At 36.3% G+C, this 18,794-nt stretch overlaps 2 protein-coding genes across 8 annotated transcripts in view; one reads left to right on the top strand and one right to left on the bottom strand.

Annotated features, from left to right (window-relative positions):
* The window catches only part of LOC133663595 (ion channel TACAN-like), a 21,174-nt gene extending 6,267 nt beyond the window's left edge, over positions 1–14,907 (bottom strand). Inside the window, exons 1-10 of the mRNA XM_062068181.1 lie at positions 11,922–14,907; positions 11,685–11,803; positions 11,453–11,569; positions 3,438–3,497; positions 3,237–3,332; positions 3,034–3,123; positions 1,513–1,578; positions 1,362–1,423; positions 1,190–1,282; positions 160–224 (exon numbers count right to left, since the gene is read on the bottom strand). Coding sequence (XP_061924165.1) covers positions 160–224; positions 1,190–1,282; positions 1,362–1,423; positions 1,513–1,578; positions 3,034–3,123; positions 3,237–3,332; positions 3,438–3,497; positions 11,453–11,569; positions 11,685–11,803; positions 11,922–11,990 — 837 coding nt within the window. The 5' untranslated portion in view covers positions 11,991–14,907. The remainder of the gene's footprint in view (positions 1–159; positions 225–1,189; positions 1,283–1,361; positions 1,424–1,512; positions 1,579–3,033; positions 3,124–3,236; positions 3,333–3,437; positions 3,498–11,452; positions 11,570–11,684; positions 11,804–11,921) is intronic.
* gdpd1 (glycerophosphodiester phosphodiesterase domain containing 1) overlaps positions 1–18,794 on the top strand; it is a 38,634-nt gene that overhangs the window by 8,759 nt on the left and 11,081 nt on the right. Inside the window, exons 3-7 of one of the 7 annotated variants that reach the window (XM_062068188.1) lie at positions 11,533–11,599; positions 11,700–11,762; positions 14,581–14,720; positions 18,332–18,374; positions 18,452–18,587. In XM_062068188.1, the coding sequence (XP_061924172.1) occupies positions 14,585–14,720; positions 18,332–18,374; positions 18,452–18,587 (315 nt within the window). In that variant the 5' untranslated portion in view covers positions 11,533–11,599; positions 11,700–11,762; positions 14,581–14,584. Of the gene's footprint in view, positions 1–11,532; positions 11,600–11,662; positions 11,786–13,898; positions 14,485–14,562; positions 14,721–18,331; positions 18,375–18,451; positions 18,588–18,794 lie in introns of those variants that run through there. The other 6 variants (XM_062068185.1, XM_062068186.1, XM_062068183.1 and 3 more) reach the window with 6 other exon arrangements.

The following is an 18,794-nucleotide window of genomic DNA, read 5'->3' as shown; positions in this document are numbered from 1 at the left end:
GTAGAGCCAACAAACATTGAATGTTACGCAACAGTGTAAATTTGATGACATGCACAGTACAGTACATGACTCATGTGAGTGATTGACTTGTGTCACCAGTCTAAACCGTGACATAGCAAAATCTTTAATGCAACTTCATTGGGTCAAAAGTTTACTCACATGACCGAAAAACAGGAAAGGCAAAAGAAACGTCAGCCCTTTCCACATCCAGGACTGAAATCCCTCTAAGAAAATAAATCAACCTGTGTATTAGTACTATATTATTACAGTACACTAATGGTTCCCAACCAAAACTAGTACCGTATTTTCCGGACCTAGGGCGCACCGGATTAAAGAGCGCACTGCCGATATATTTTTTATAATTTTCCATATATAAGGCGCATTAAAGGGGTCATATTATTTTTATTTTTTTCTAAATGTAAAACACTTCCTTGTGGTCTACATAACATGTAATGGTGAATCTTTGGTCAAAATGTTGCATGGATGATGTTTTACAGATCATCTTCCATTTATTTATTTTTTATTTATTTATTTATTTTTTCCCCCATAAAGAAATACAATCATGTGTGCTTACGGACTGTAGCCCTGCAGACTGTATTGATCTATATTGATATATAATCTATATATTGTGTTTTTTATGTTGATTTAATAAAAACAATTTTTTTAAAAATTTTTTATTTTATTATTATTATTTTTTTTATTTCTTGTGCGGCCCGGTGGTTGGGGACCACTGAACTACGGCATCGGCACGGACTACAGTGGCGGACGTGCGCACATTTTCAGGACTTATGCGGATCTCAAATACACATCAGATGACAAAAACGTTCACTCGTTTTCTGTCACAAATTTATTGACAGATTTTGATAAAACGTTCAGGAAAACTCCGAAATGGGTTAAACAACAAGTGGTTGAATTTTGGGGGGGTATCCAGGTAATTTCTACCACGTTACCATACGTTTGCGTTACGAGGCTCACCTTTTCTGTTTGTATCATGCTAGCTTCCCCGCCTCCACTCACAGAGACAAAGAGTGCTTTTCTCTGTTTAGTGGGTTAACCACTTGGCTGACAAAAATATTCCACAAGGATGTATTTCACTGAAAAAAGGTTGAGAACCACTGCACTATACACTATACGTACATACACTAGTATACTAATATCACCAATCAATTTGTGTGTTTGTGAACCTTACCCACGGTCAGATCCATGTTGTGTCTTTCCCCTAGCGCACGGAGTCTGTACAGACATCCACTCTGATAATAACACTGCAGACACTGAACAAAACCTGCACGTTCACAAAGCACAGTTTCAAAGTCTGCACATCAGCCTGATATGACATACTTTCAACCAAGACTTGAGCTTACTCTGATAAAGGGAGTACGCCAGGAACTGGTTCCGGAATACCTTGTACAGGTAGCCATCGGGCCTTAAATGGAGAAGGAACAACAGTTTAACGGCACAGAGTCGGCAAGTTTAAAAATACTTTACAAGTCCGTGTCTGTGATATTTACCCACCATGTGAGCATTACACCGGACAGAAAAGCTGAGATGTAATGATGGAAAACCCACCAGCCTTTAATTCTGTAATGTATACGTCAGATAGGGAATTAGCTATGGGACATAAGTAAATAAATAATTAAATATTCAAATAATTAAATATATGTAAATAAATATATTGTATGTGGCATTATTATGGCTCTTTTATCCTGCACTACAACGAGCTAATGCAACAAAATTTCTTTCTTATCTGTACTGTAAAGTTCAAATTTGAATGACAATAAAAGGGAGTCTAAGTCTATTAATCATAATTGGAATTAAATACATACACTACCGTTCAAAAGTTTGGGGTCACATTGAATTGTCCTTATTTTTGGAAGGAATTTCACTGTACTTTTCAATGAAGACAACTTTAAACTAGTCTTAACTTTAAAGAAATACACTCTATACATTGCTAATGTGGTAAATTACTATTCTAGCTGCAAATGTCTGGTTTTTGGTGCAATATCTACATAGGTGTATAGAGGCCCATTTCCAGCAACTATCACTCCAGTGTTCTAATGGTACAATGTGTTTGCTCATTGGCTCAGAAGGCTAATTGATGATTAGAAAACCCTTGTGCAATCATGTTCACACATCTGAAAACAGTTTAGCTCGTCACAGAAGCTACAAAACTGACCTTCCTTTGAGCAGATTGAGTTTCTGGAGCATCACATTTGTGGGGTCAATTAAACGCTCAAAATGGCCAGAAAAAGAGAACTTTCATCTGAAACTCGAAGTCTATTCTTGTTCTTAGAAATGAAAACTACTTTTGAACGGTAGTGTACGTATGTTTTATTTTGTATTTTTAAGAAATAATTAAATATTAAATTAATTCAATATTTTTAATTACATTTTTGTTGCATTATTAATTATAACTGGACTTAAATACATAAATATGTTTACTTTTTTAAATTAATGCAAAAGTACATTTATTCAGTAATCATTTAATTAATTATTTCAATACGTAATTAATTAATTAATATTGATTTCATTATTTCATGGTTTAATAAATGTTTTCACTGTTTATTTATTCATATTATTTCTGACTGTGATGAGGTGGCGACTTGTCCAGGGTGTACCCCGCCTTCCGCCCGAATGCAGCTGAAATAGGCTCCAGCACCCTCCGCGACCCCAAAAGGGACAAGCGGTAGAAAATGGATGGATGGATGACATAATTAATTGAATCGTGAAATAATTAAATCAATAATTAATTTAATATTAAAAAATTAATTCAACCCTGAAAACATTTAAGTAAGAATCAATTAAATATTAAAAAATTTAACTAAATGATAACATAAATAAATGTACTTTTACATTCAGTGAATTTAAAATACATTATGTATTTATTTTCAATTATAAGTAATTAATGACACATTTGGTAATTATTTAAATATTAATTTATTTACTTAATTATTTAGTTGTCCCATTTGACCTCCGATAATAAGCTGCCAAACACATGTAAAAGTACACCAGGAAAATACCGAATGTAGAACTTACCTGGAGCCATTGGTGATGAGGACGCTTTCCCTGATTGTTAATGTGCAATAATACCACACCAGCAGGAAGTTAAGGATTGCGTCAAGGAATCTTAAGCCATGGAGAATAATACAAAACATAGACAAAATGTTACTCTGATTGACACGTACTGTACATGCTGGTCATGATCAATTATTATATACGTATATTATATTAATGCTTACCTGTAGCTGACAAAGAAATAGCATACAAAAGAGAACAGCAGCAGGACGACAGTGAGGTACAGCTTGAACTTCTCATATTCGTCTTTGTAGGCGAATCTGGCAGAAAAATATTATATTTATATTTATGCATTAAGTGACTTTTGGACCTAAAATAACCTACCTATGGTTATCATATACTGGCAGAAAAAAAACAGTACTTACTTTGACTGTTTGCTGAGAAGAGTGACATTCACATTGCCAAGAACCAGGCTCAGGTACAGCCTGAAATACAAAATAGGTTTGAACCCATTTCTTTATTTGATCAAATATGTCATTGTAATTATTTATTTTTCAATGGCCATCGCACCAAGTCGGTGCTTTTTGCATCTCACAATAAAAGCATGTAAATGACACAATCAAATTAACCGTAAAATATTTATATTTTTTTAATTGAGCGAAGTGTCCTGAAAATTAATCAGATTCCAAATTTAATAGATACAATTTAAATTGGTGAATTTAAACTATTGAGCAATGGAAAAATAGTGTTTGTTGCCTTTTCCCGCTATCAGGTTTCATTTTTTACACATTTGTGGTACTCTGTAATCCAACTATACTTCAAATGTATTTTCTTCTTAAAAAAAAACCCCTAAAAACTTTTTACAGTTTTCCTCCTGCCACTTTACGCTTCAAATGTTGCGGCTGCACTCTATCGCGTTTCTAAAAAATATATATTCAATAAAAAATCATATCGCAGCTCCTTGCTGTTTCATGTGTGTCTACAGCCTATTAGTCAAAATATGCACATTTAAGCACATTTTACAGATTTTTCTAACCTAAATTAAAGGCCTACTGAAAGCCACTACTACCGACCACGCAGTCTGATAGTTTATATATCAATGATGAAATCTTAACATTGCAACACATGCCAATATGGCCGGGTTAACTTATAAAGTGCAATTTTAAATTTCCCGCTAAACTTCCGGTTCGAAACGCCTCTGAGGATGACGTATGCGCGTGACGTCAATCATTGAAACGGAAGTATTCGGACACCATTGAAGTCAATACGAAATAGCTCTGTTTTCATGTCATTATTCCACAGTATTCTGGACATCTGTGTTGGTGAATCTGTTGCAATTTGTTAATTGCATTATGGAGAAAGAAGCTGAGCAAGCAAAGAAGAAAGTTGTCGGTGCGAAGCGTCTATTTTGCGAGGGAAGTCAGCATCAATACGTACACAGCCGGCGCTTCTTTGTTTACATTCCCGAAAGATGCAGTCAAGATGGAAGAACTCGGATAACAGAGACTCTAACCAGGAGGACTTTTGACTTCGATACACAGACGCCTGTAGAGAACTGGGACAACACAGACTCTTACCAGGATTACTTTGATTTGGATGACAAAGACGCAGACGTGCTACCGTGAGTGTGCAGCTTTGGCTTCCAAACATTTGATAACTTGACCGTATGTGCGCGTCACGTACGTAACTTTTTTTTAAATATATAAGCTTTATGAACCTTGGGTTAGGTGAACGGTCTTTTGGGCTGAGTGATTGTGTGTGTTGATCAGGTGTTTGAATTGTATTGGCGTGTTCTATGGAGCTAGGAGCTAGCAGAGGAGCTAGGAGCTAGCATAACAAACACGCAGGTGTTTTTATGCAGGATTAATTTGTGGCATATTAAATATAAGCCTGGTTGTGTTGTGGCTAATAGAGTATATATATGTCTTGTGTTTATTTACTGTTGTAGTCATTCCCAGCTGAATATCAGGTCACCCCCGGCTCTCACAGCATCTTCCCTATCTGAATAGCTTCAACTCCCCACTAGTCCTTCACTTGCACTTTACTCATCCACAAATCTTTCATCCTCGCTCAAATTAATGGGGAAATTGTCGCTTTCTCGGTCCGAATCTCTCTCACTTCATGCGGCCATCATTGTAAACAATAGGGAACTTTGCGTATATGTTCAACTGACTACGTCACGCTACTTCCGGTAGGGGCAAGCCTTTTTTTTATCAGATACCAAAAGTTGCGATCTTTATCGTCGTTGTTCTATACTAAATCCTTTCAGCAAAAATATGGCAATATCGCGAAATGATCAAGTATGACACATAGAATAGATCTGCTATCCCCGTTTAAATAAAAAAAATTCATTTCAGTAGGCCTTTAAGCATTTTCGGCATAAAAATGGGTAAATTAACTTTTAAATCAGGAGTCCCCAAACTACGGCCCACGGGCGCAATCCAGCCCGCCAGCGTCCAAAATCTGGCCCGCGGGAAGTCCCAAGTTAGAAAAAAAAAAAAAAAAATTTTAAATTTTATTTATATATTTTTTTGTTATTATTATTTTGAAGTCTGTCCTTTCTAATCCTTTTTCTACCGCTTGTTACTCTCTGTGTCTCCTAACCACTCAGGCAAATCATTTTGTTTAAACATGCATTTTCCCATCCATAACGTGATATCATCACGCTCGGAATATATATATATATATATATATATATATATATATATATATATATATATATATATATATATATATATATATATATATATATATATATATATATATATATATATATATGTATATATATACACGTTAAGTCAGGAAAAAACAGAGGCCATTTCATCCCTACAAGCCTGTTTTTATTGATCAACTGACATAATAATATTTATAAAATCCCCTGAAGAGCAGGAAAACTTGCGAAACAGGCTTGTAGGGATGAAATAGCCTCTGTGTTTTTTCCTGACCTAATGTATATTCTGCTCTACTCCGGTATATAACCTTTTTGACCTTGGGGCTCAACTTTTCCACTACATAGGAGCCTGGGTCCCACTCCAATATTAACACTGAATTAGTAATCTTACTCATGATTTTAATCTTATTCAATAATTAAATCTATCCTACCTACAGTTTACAACCTTGTCAAATGATATGAACGCATGTGTAACCACAAAGATCATTTTTTATTGAACACATAAACCTTAATCTTATGTCAGGCTCAGTAGAAAAATAATTACTAACCAAATATAGTCATAAGAAGGAATTAATACATAAAAATTTTTTTTTACATTTATTTGCATACAATTATGTTGTGCTAAAATAAAGAAAGAAAATAATAATGAATATTTTTGTTAATTAAACTGTCAAAAAATGTGTGTGCAAATGAAAATACAGCTTCACCACTTTTGTCATAATTTTTGCGCTTAGGGAACTTCTCTAAGACTTTAGCTCCAGACTTCTTCTGTTTGTTTGATATTGTCATTACTGCCACAAGTGGTGGAAAAGTGTATTACAACTCAACACTACTGCAACCCATATAGACCACAGATGCCAAAAATATATTTTTTGGCGGCTCTCTAGGGGGCGCTCACGGCTCAACAATGGCAGAGTTGTGTACAGAAAGAGTATGGCTAACTCGGTTTTAAAGTTGGTAGTTTTACAAGAGTAAAAGTGACTACAGGGGTGTTAGTTAATGTCTACAGAGCTCTAATAATGTAAAAACACGTTTTTAGAAGGTTGTAAACAGGTATTTAATGCTCTAACAACAAATATATTACATTTATAAATAAGAATTTCTACTTTGTCTGGAACCAAATAACAGTGATCAATGTGGGACGACTAGTTAAAATTCACTCTCTGTTACCTTGACTCATTAAACTCGTTGTAAAAAAAATAATATTCCGCACATGGTGCACAGGAAGTGGTGTTATTCAGGTCCTTTGCAGAACATGGGAAGGCCAAATGGAAGTTCATTCATTTATTTCTCTGTATATTCAAAAATATTTAAACTTTGAGTAGGACTTAAATCTCGGTACAATCCTGTTGCCTAAATCACTTTGTTAGTTTGATTGTTTAAATACAATGTTTGTTGATTCATGAAAAACAATTGCTTCGAAAAGTGGGGTGTACGGAAATTATAAACGGTAAACCCCGGTTTATTGCCGATAGTTAGTAAAAATAAATAAATAGTAACGCTGTCTGAGGCTGAGCCAATCAGTGACCATGAACGGCGTGCTCTGGTTAGCTTGGTCTCATCTAGTGGCCAATACTACTGTAATATTGATATTGTTAGTTATTTTAGCCATTGTTATGCTTGAAAATGATTAAGGTATGTTTTGAAAATATGTTTCGGAAAAATATTTTTTAAATTCCGCAATATAGTGAAGCCGCAATCTTTAAAGCTCGATGGGCAAGGGACGACAATTTATATTTTTACATTTATTATTAGTAGTAGTAGTCAGTAGGTGTGCACAACAAAATCGATTCACATTCAAATCCCGATTCTTATTCATACTGATTCTAAATCAATGCATGATTTTTTAAAATCTGTTAAAAAAAACTATATATACATATATACCGGTACACATACATACATACATACATACATACATACATACATACATACATACATACATACCTACATATACATAAGTTTATACATAAACATATATATAAATATATATACACACATATATATATATATATATATATACACACACTACCGTTCAAAAGTTTGGGGTCACATTGAAATGTCCTTATTTTTGAAGGAAAAGCACTGTACTTTTCAATGAAGATAACTTTAAACTAGTCTTAACTTTAAAGAAATACACTCTATACATTGTTAATGTGGTAAATGACTATTCTAGCTGCAAATGTCTGGTTTTTGGTGCAATATCTACATAGGTATATAGAGGCCCATTTCCAGCAACTATCACTCCAGTGTTCTAATGGTACAATGTGTTTGCTCATTGGCTCAGAAGGCTAATTGATGATTAGAAAACCCTTGTGCAATCATGTTCACACATCTGAAAACAGTTTAGCTCGTTACAGAAGCTACAAAACTGACCTTCCTTTGAGCAGATTGAGTTTCTGGAGCATCACATTTGTGGGGTCAATTAAACGCTCAAAATGGCCAGAAAAAGAGAACTTTCATCTGAAACTCGACAGTCTATTCTTGTTCTTAGAAATGAAAGCTATTCCACAAAATTGTTTGGGTGACCCCAAACTTTTGAACGGTAGTGTGTATATATATATATATATATATATATATATATATATATATATATATATATATATATATATATATATATATATATATATATATATATATACATACATATAAATACATAAGTATATACATAAACATATATATACATACATATATGCATAAATATTTATATAAATACATACATATATATATATATATATAAATACATAAATACATACATACATACATACATACATATACATATATATATATATATATATATATACATATAAATATATACATACAGTATATATATGTACATATACATATATAAGAGAATATAGGACACACTTTCTGCCAAACTGATACGAAAACCCCCCAAAAAACTAATGTCCCGCCCCCTGACTTCTGGTGTGTATGTTCCGCCTTCTGACATCCAGTGTGACAATGTGGTCATAGACATTACGATACTAACAGTATAATTTGTCAGATGTCAGTTGTTTGGAAAATAATAATCTAAATATTGTTACCACATTTAATTTGACAGGTAAATGAAAGATTTAAAAAATAATCTATATATTTAATATTTACAGGAAATAGACATATGAGATATTATGCCAGTTAAAGCCGCTGTGTGTTTTGAGTGTATCTCATTTTTCCTAGTTTAATGATTTTTAGTGCAATTGTACACCATGCACATTAGTACACATCATGAATAAGCAGGGTCTTCCTACTGCATTTGTACATCTATTCATTAAAGTTATGTCAAACCAGACCCTAACCTGTTCACCAATTACTTTTTTCAATCGCTGTTACTTTTTCATTCACTACTCAGTATTTCAGCAAGTTTGTTTTTCAAAACCTATTCAAAATGTTAGGATTGTATTATGTTTTGTTAGCAATATTTGACATGTTTAAGAGCAGAATGTTTCCCACAACCCTACTGCACTTGTATATCATTAAGGCGAGGTTAAGATAAATCATTGTGTTACTCTTTAACTAGTGTGTCCACACCTTACTGATTAACATTGTCTAGATTTCACGTGCATACATATTTCTAGTCATTGCTTTCTGTCAATTTTCAATTTTATTTAAAAAAAAGGCTAACATATAAACAACTAGATGTTTTTTGGATGAAAAAATGTCTAAAACTAAAAATGCTAAAGTTTTAGCCACCCTTTGATTACTGCTTTGCACACTCTTGGCATTCTCTCGATGAGCCTCAAGCACACCTGTGAAGTGAAAACCATTTCATGGGACTACCTCTTGAAGCTCATCGAGAGAATGTGATCAGAGCAAAGGGTGGCTACTTTGAAGAAACTAGAATATAAAACATGTTTTCAGTTATTTCACCTTTTTTTGTTAAGTACATAACTCCACATGTGCTCATTCATACTTTTGATGCCTTCAGTGACAATCTACAATGTAAATAGTCATGAAAACAAAAAAAACGCATTGAATGAGAAGGTGTGTCCTGTACTGTATGTATATATGTATGTATATATACACACACACATACATATATACATACATACATACTTTATATATATACACACACACACACACACACACACACTATACAGTATGTATGTATATACACACACACACATACATATATACATACATACATACTTTATATATATATACACACACACACTATACAGTATGTATGTATATACACACACACACATACATATATACATACTTTATATATACACACACACACACTATACAGTATGTATGTATATACACACACACACATACATATATACATACATACATACTTTATATATATACACACACACACTATACAGTATGTATGTATATACACACACACACATACATATATACATACTTTATATATACACGCACACACTATATATATATATATATATATATATATATATATATATATATATATATATATATATACACTACCGTTCAAAAGTTTGGGGTCACATTAAAATGTCCTTATTTTTCAATGAAGATAACTTTAAACTAGTCTTAACTTTAAAGAAATACACTCTATACATTGCTAATGTGGTAAATGACTATTCTAGCTGCAAATGTCTGGTTTTTGGTGCAATATCTACATAGGTGTATAGAGGACCATTTCCAGCAACTATCACTCCAGTGTTCTAATGGTACAATGTGTTTGCTCATTGGCTCAGAAGGCTAATTGATGATTAGAAAACCCTTGTGCAATCATGTTCACACATCTGAAAACAGTTTAGCTCGTTACAGAAGCTACAAAACTGGCCTTCCTTTGAGCAGATTGAGTTTCTGGAGCATCACATTTGTGGGGTCAATTAAACGCTCAAAATGGCCAGAAAAAGATAACTTTCATCTGAAACTCGACAGTCTACTCTTGTTCTTAGAAATGAAGGCTATTCCACAAAATTGTTTGGGTGACCCCAAACTTTTGAACAGTAGTGTATAGTTTTTTAATCAGAATTAATTAAACAAAAAATACATTTTAGGTCATCTCCATGAAACCAGACTTTTTCTAACCTGTAACCTGTTTCATTATAATTATTATACCAAATAATACATTGCGAGAATCGTGTTGAATCGAGAATCGGTTCTGAATTGCATCGTTATCCCAGCAATCGGATTAGGATCGAATCATTGGGTGCCCCAAGATTCCCACTCCTAGTTATTAATATCAAGATTTCAGCTTTGTTGCTTTAAATCTTGGCCCATTTTTCTATTTTTCGCTAATTTTCCTCATAACTTTTTAATTTTTTTAATCATTATTTTTTTCAACATTTCTGTTGAAATCACTGTAAGTGTCAACATGCTGTTAGCATGAATGCCATCTAAATACATTTAGCTATTTCTATGCTAAAACCTCTCTTCTGTTACTTTCACGCCTGTTACTCTAATTAGCACTTTAGGACCCTTGTCGAGAAAAATGAAATAGATTTCTATGAGATGAGTAGCTTAATGTGTATATCATATCAGAGTTTTTTTTAAACTGGTGGTACGCCAAAAAAAAATCACTAGATTAAAGTACAGTGTTTTATTTTTCTATATTCAAAGACAGTGTTACTGTTCAAACTGTGTGGCCAAAAATATTGAGTATACGCGTTAAATAAAACCTCTGCCTTGTTTTTAACGAAAACTTAGGCCTAAAATGTTGGTCATTATGGTGGTACTTGAAGAGCCAAGTTTTTTTCTGAGGTGGTACTTGGTGAAAAAAGCTGGCTGATGAGGATTTTTTGAAAATGCCAAAATGTTAAAGGTAATTGTCACCCATTCTTCTTGGGGAGGAAGCCTTCCATTTCAGAGAAAGCGTTGGGTCGAATTTTAATTTTCTCTTTTATTTGACCGAGGCTCCTTGCTTCTTCCTCTGAGAGTCCTTCGCTGCATCTAGTGGATGACGTAAGAACACGTGACCAGGTTGTATGACTCACACAGTGTGTGTGTGTGTGTGTGTGTGTGTGTCCATGAATATCTTTTCAGAGCAGTTTGTGTTGACAATTACTTGTTCACCATGGAGGACATCTCCTTGAGTCTTTTTCGCTGATGGGAAATGGAGCAAGAGCAGCTGTTTTGCAGTCTGGTAATTTCATCCAGTTTCTGAAGGTACAATGTGTGCGTCTCCTGGGGAACGGCAACAAGAATTCAAACGAAAAAACCGCAGCAAAACTATATTTCAACGTTTCTTTTCAAAATTGCCGGCAATAATGCACTTTTTCCGGATTAAAAAACAGTTTCTTACCTGAGCACGCTGGTATTCTTCTTCCAGGCTTTGCCATTGCTGCCGAACGTCTGTTAAACTTTGAGACATTCCGCGACTCCTTGGTGCTTTTGTCAATAATCCGAATATTTGTCCACATGAAATGACTCGCACATAATGAGCTGAAGTATTATTCCTAAGGGTGTTGTGTATGTCATTATCATGGATGGTTTATTGCAGAGTGAACTTTGACTTGAAGACATGTTGAAAACCCAGACTTTGTTCGCAGCACTTTCTTTATCTCGGTGCATTATCACATTTTAGAGGTGGATAATACCGACTTAAAATGTCATGCAGATAAGGAATACATAAGTCACTTTTTTTTAACTCATGCTAGTTTATTAGTCCCCCCCCCTCAATCTTGTATTTCCTTCATCACTGCATAACTCATTGTTACACATTCTCTATTATTTTCCCTTGTATTATGAAATAAGAACTTAAAAGTAAACTTTAAAAGGTGTTAAACTCGTTTTCATCAAGGGCCACATCGCAGTGATGACTGCTTTCAGAAAATATGTGGTAACAGTAAAGTTACAGAATATGAATGTTAACGTAGAATTGCCTTATTGCCTACGCCAGGGGTCCCCAAACTACGGCCCATGGGAGACCCCTAGTAGAAATCTGTGCTGTCCAGCTGCTCAGGAAAATCATATTGCTGTTGTAGATGTGAACACATGCTGCACAGATTTACTTTAAAAAAGAAAAGTGTGCTATACTTATCTTGTTGCCTTATTTGTTTTGGACTCTAGTAAATGTTTGGATATATTTGGCGTTTGACGCAACCGAAACTGGAGCAGGAAGGGATAAAAAAAAGAAGAAAAAAAGAGGACATTGTAGGGACCGCAAGAGGCCACAAAAAAAATATTTTAAAAAAATACAAAAAAACCCTCCCCAAAAAATAAAAATTATATATATATATATATATATATATATATATATATATACACACACACACATACGCACACGCACAGACACAAACACACACACACAAATGTATTTCTTACCTTCTTGAGACCTTTGAAAAATGCTTACCTATTTAGGACCACCCTTTCTAGATATATAAATATTTGTATTTACAGCATTAATAATATATACACACTATGCAAAAATAAAAAACGTAAGCTTTAAGTTTTTGAATTTGTTGTTTGTAATTGATTTTTAATCTTCATTATTTACTTCAAGTTATTACAGTATGTCTCTATATACATAGTTTTTTTTAATTTTTAAAAATAAATTCTAACATTTCAATTTCTTACACACACTTGTTATTACATATATTGGCCAGAGGGGGAGCGCTTCAATTTTTTTACACACACTTGTTATTTCATATGTTGACCAGAGGGGGAACACTTTTAAAACCGACACACAGTCAATTTCTGCGATGAGGTGGCGACTTGTCCAGGGTGTACCCCGCCTACCGCCCGAATGCAGCTGAGATAGGCTTCAGCGACCCCCCGTGACCCCAGAAAAAGGACAAGCGGTAGAAAATGGATGGATGGATGGACACAGTCAATTTGAAAAATCCCTCCTTTTTGGGAACACCCTAATTTTGATAGATTTCACCACCAGGGGTGCAAATTAGACATTCTCTATTAGATGCAATGGTTTTTTCCGTATTGGGACCATGATTTATATCCTAACTTGTTCACCGCTCCTCATATGGAAGGTACTTTACCTTGTTGGTGTCTCAAGAAGGGTACAAATACAAGAACACACACACACACACACACACACACTTGGCCTATGCAATTGATTATTTGTTTCTTTATGCACAAATTGATGGATAACTTTTTTTGAAACCATGTGTCAAGGTGACAAGCAGGCACTTATTTATTTTAACAAAAAAAATATATACAGTATATGCTGGCACTCAGCATCAAGGGTTGGAATTGGAGGTTAGATCACCAACATGATTCCCGGGCACAGCCACCGCTGCTCACTGCTTCCCTCACCTCCCAGGGGGTGAGGGTGATGGGTCAAATGCAGAGGATAATCTCACCAAACCTAGTGTGTGTGTGTGTGTGACAATCATTGGTACTTTAACTTTAATATGGTGATAATTGGAAAGCCATGTGTATTCTGAGGTGGCACTGGGATAAAATAATAAAACGGTTTAGTTTTCTAAAAAAAAAAGCTATTTTTATTTGTATATGTGTCTCTTGAAATAAGTGACATGAATACAATAAAAATACAACACAATTTTGTGGGTATTTTTACTCAAAACGTGGAAAATACTAGGAAAAATGTACATTGCCAACCTGTCACTAGCTTATCCGGTTCGATAGGGGGCAGCAGTGCGCTCTAGCGGTAGATTGTCAACCACGCACGGTATGTTTTTGTGTAACGGAGGCCGAAGAAGAGAAGCGAGACAGTCTATTCCAGAAGAAGGTTATCGCACATAAATTATTTTCTGAGAATGACGCGGCAAATACGTCGACACCACACGGTAAACTTTCCTGGATATGTATTTACCAACTACAGCCGCTTATGAATACAAGGCCCGGTGGAGCGCTAAAAGGGGGCAATACGTACACGTATGAGCAAGGTAAGATACGGTGCATGTGAACGCGCGGTGTAAATGTCAGGAACATTTAAAAAAATGGCGGTTGTTATTTTATAACAGTTTGTATATATGTTACAGGAAGATGTACGCCGCCGTGTACGTCCTGTCCACGGTGACAGGCTACCTCCTCACCTCGGCTCTGCTGCTCAAATGTCCGACTCTGCTGCACCGGAAGAAGAGAGAGAGGTTCTACAGCAGGCACATTTCTCACCGGGGAGGTTTGTGCTACTCCTTAATAAATAGTCAACATTTATATTATTTTTGTAATACTCTTGTGGTCTACATAACATGTAATGGTGGTTCTTTGGTCAATATTTTGCATAGATTATGTTTTGCAGCCCAATATCAAACCGCTTTAGGATGCCTTGTGGGCGGTCGTTTTTTTATTTTTGTTTTTTTGGATTTTCAAAACCTGTATTTATAATATTCAACATTTACATCCATCCATTTTCTACCGCTTGTCCCTTACGGGATTGCGGGGGGTGCTGGAGCCTAACTCAGTTGCATTCGGGCGGAAGGCGGCGTACACCCTGGACAAGTCGCCACCTCATCACAGGGCCAACCATACTTGCCAACCCTCCCGATTTTCCCGTGGAGATTCCCGAATTTCAGTGCCCCTCCCGAAAATCTACCGGGGCAACCATTCTCCCGAAGATTGGGGGCGTGCCTTAAAGGCACTGCCTTTAGCGTCCTCTCTCACCTGAAAAGGAGACTATTATATATGTCTCTGTCATCCATAGGTTTATCTATAACCCATAAAGTAGGCAGGCACGGAGCTATTTCTCAGCGTGTTTATTCTAGCCGGCACGTTAATACACTGACATACTACATTCGGATTCCCATCATGCATTGCTTCAAAACTACGGCAAGTAGTAATGTCCAAAAACATAACAGAGACGAAGCAGAAGAAGAGACATGGCGACGACGAGTAAGAAGAAGAAGTACGCTTGCAAGTTCCAAAATGATTGGAAAAAATAATTTCAGTTCATCCAGGACAGCTCGAAGGGGAAGGGGTATGCTGCCTGCACATTTTGTAGATCAGACTTCTCCATTGAACACGGTGGCCGAACAGATATACTCATTCATTAAAGGATTATATATATGTATATATATATATATATATACACTACCGTTCAAAAGTTTGGGGTCACATTGAAATGTCCTTATTTTTGAAGGAAAAGCACTGTACTTTTCAATGAAGATAACTTTAAACTAGTCTTAACTTTAAAGAAGTACACTCTATACATTGCTAATGTGGTAAATGACTATTCTCGCTGCAAATGTCTGGTTTTTGGTGCAATATCTACATAGGTGTATAGAGGCCCATTTCCAGCAACTATCACTCCAGTGTTCTAATGGTACAATGTGTTTGCTCATTGGCTCAGAAGGCTAATTGATGATTAGAAAACCCTTGTGCAATCATGTTCACACATCTGAAAACAGTTTAGCTCGTTACAGAAGCTACAAAACTGACCTTCCTTTCAGCAGATTTAGTTTCTGGAGCATCACATTTGTGGGGTCAATTAAACACTCAAAATGGCCAGAAAAAGAGAACTTTCATCTGAAACACGACAGTCTATTCTTGTTCTTAGAAATGAAGGCTATTCCACAAAATTGTTTGGGTGACCCCAAACTTTTGAACGGTAGTTTATATATATATATATGTATGTATGTATGTATGTATGTATGTATGTATGTATGTATGTATGTATGTATATATATATATATATATATATATATATATATATATATATATATATATATATATATATATATGTACACCCCCATATATATATGTACACCCCCATCTCCCGAATTCGGAGGTCTCAAGGTTGGCAAGTATGGGGCCAACACAGACAACATTCACACTCACATTCACACACTAGGGCCAATTTAGTGTTGCCAATCAACCTATCCCCAGGTGCATGTCTTTGGAGGTGGGAGGAAGCCGTAGTACCCAGAGAAAACCCACGCAGTCACTGGGAAAACATGCAAACTCCACACAGAAAGAGCCCGGAATTGAACTCGGGACCTTCGTACTGTGAGGCACACGCACTAAAAAATGGCGGTTCTGTACTACATCGTAGTGTGCTGGGGGGGCAGTATATCTAAGAAGGACAGCTCCAGACTGTAGAAACTGATCAGGCGGGCCGGTTCTACGATCGGAATAAAACTGGACTCACTGGTGACGGTGGCAGAGAAGAGGACTGTGGAAAAACTAGTGAGCATCCTGGATGATGCCAGTCACCCTCTGCATACCGTTGTCAGTAGCCAGAGGAGCCTGTTCAGTGCTAGACTGCGTCATCCCAAGTGCAGGACTAATAGACTCAAAAACTCCTTTGTCCCACACGCCATTAGACTGTACAACTCCTCTGGGGGGGGAGGAGAGGTACTAGGATGACAGGGGATGCAAAACAATAACAGTGCAATACTTTTTCATAACATGGTCACTACTGTCTAGTTTCTCTTGTTATATTTTTATTCTCATTGTTGCTTTTTATTTTTATTCTATTGCAATATTTTTCTATTTTGTTTCCATTTATACCCCCATTATTTACTTTTTACTTTTTTAGAATTTTGTACACTGCTGCTGGAATTTAAATTTTCCTGAGGGAACTCTCCTGAAGGAATCAATAAAGTTCTGTCTGTCTGTCTGTCTGTCTGTCTGTCTGTCTGTCTATCTATCCATCCATCCATCCATCCATCCATCCATCCATCTATCTATCTATCTATCTATCTATCTATCTATCTATCTATCTATCTATCTATCTATCTATCTATCTATCTATCTATCTATCTATCTATCTATCTATCTATCTATCTATCTATCTATCTATCTATCTATCTATCTATCTATCTATCTATCTATCTATCTATCTATCTATCTATCTATCTATCTATCCATCCATCCATCCATCCATCTATCCATCTATCTATCTAATGTATATTTGCCTGAAGAGGTCAGAGTCCACAGCTATCTAATGTATATTTGCCTGAAGAGGTCAGAGTCCACAGCAATTGTTAGGTCAAACCGTCAAACACAGCATCTGCAGCTTCTCTTTATTTTCATGTAAAAATGTCGCTCATTTGGATGTTTGTGGACGCTGAGGCTGACTGCGGCTTCGTATGATGTGGACTGAGCGTGCTGCGGTCAGTTTGACTCGCCGGGTCGGCTAACCCGTCAGGCATGTTTTTCACGGTTTGATTGTTTCTCCGATTCGGTCGTCTGCCTCTTCTCCTTCACACAAACTTTTTTAGTTCCTGTGGTTGGTGGGAGCGTTATTGTGTCAATCTATGTTAAAGTTAAAGTTAAGTTAACTTAACTTTAACAGAGTTAAAGTTAAAGTACCAATGATTGTCACACACACACTGGGTGTGGTGAAATGTGTCCTCTGCATTTGACCCATCCCCTTGTTCACCCCCTGGGAGGTGAGGGGAGCAGTGGGCAGCGGCGGTGCCACGCCCGGGAATCGTTTTTGGTGATTTAACCCCCAATTCCAACCCTTGATGCTGAGTGCCAAGCAGGGAGGTAATGGGTCCCATTTTTATAGTCTTTGGTATGACTCGGCCGGGGTTTGAACTCACAACCTACCAATCTCAGGGCAGACACTCTAACCACTAAGCTGTCTAAGTGGAGGTACCGCTGTAATCGTTACTTGCAGCTCTAATGCGGTGCTTTTATATACAGCTGCATACGACATCTCTCTGTTTGAGCCTACATTGTCTTTTAGTACAACTCTATAGATGTGATTTGAATGTGTACGTGTACCAAATGTTGTGGACCGCAAGTGTTCAGCCCCAACCTCACTTTGTGTTGTTGACATTGCAGGAGCAGCGGAGAACCTGGAGAACACAATGGCAGCTTTTAAACAGTAAGTCGAACTTTGGAACCCGATGGCAGTAGCTGGCATCGTGCATTTGAACAATTTACGTCGGTCCGTCCATGCAGCGCAGTGGCTCTCGGCACGGACATGTTGGAGCTGGACTGCCACCTGACAAAGGATGGGCAGGTTGTGGTGTCTCATGACCGACATCTGCAGAGGGCGACAGGCATCGATGCATACATCTCCGACATGGCATATGCGGTGAGTGTCTTACCGTATTTTCTGGACTATAATCCGCTACTTTTTTACAACGCTTTGAACCCTGCAGTTTATAAAACGGTGCGGTTAATTTATGGATTTTTCTTAGCTAATAGCCATAATATTTTGTACTCAACAAATACTTTTCATAAAACACAAGTAGCGGGAAACACCGAAAAGATCTGGTATTTTTTGTGCTATGGTGCCATC

Source organism: Entelurus aequoreus, linkage group LG13, assembly GCF_033978785.1.
Source record: "Entelurus aequoreus isolate RoL-2023_Sb linkage group LG13, RoL_Eaeq_v1.1, whole genome shotgun sequence".
Classification (NCBI taxonomy): domain Eukaryota; kingdom Metazoa; phylum Chordata; class Actinopteri; order Syngnathiformes; family Syngnathidae; genus Entelurus; species Entelurus aequoreus.
This window is presented reverse-complemented; position numbering and strand designations above follow the sequence as displayed.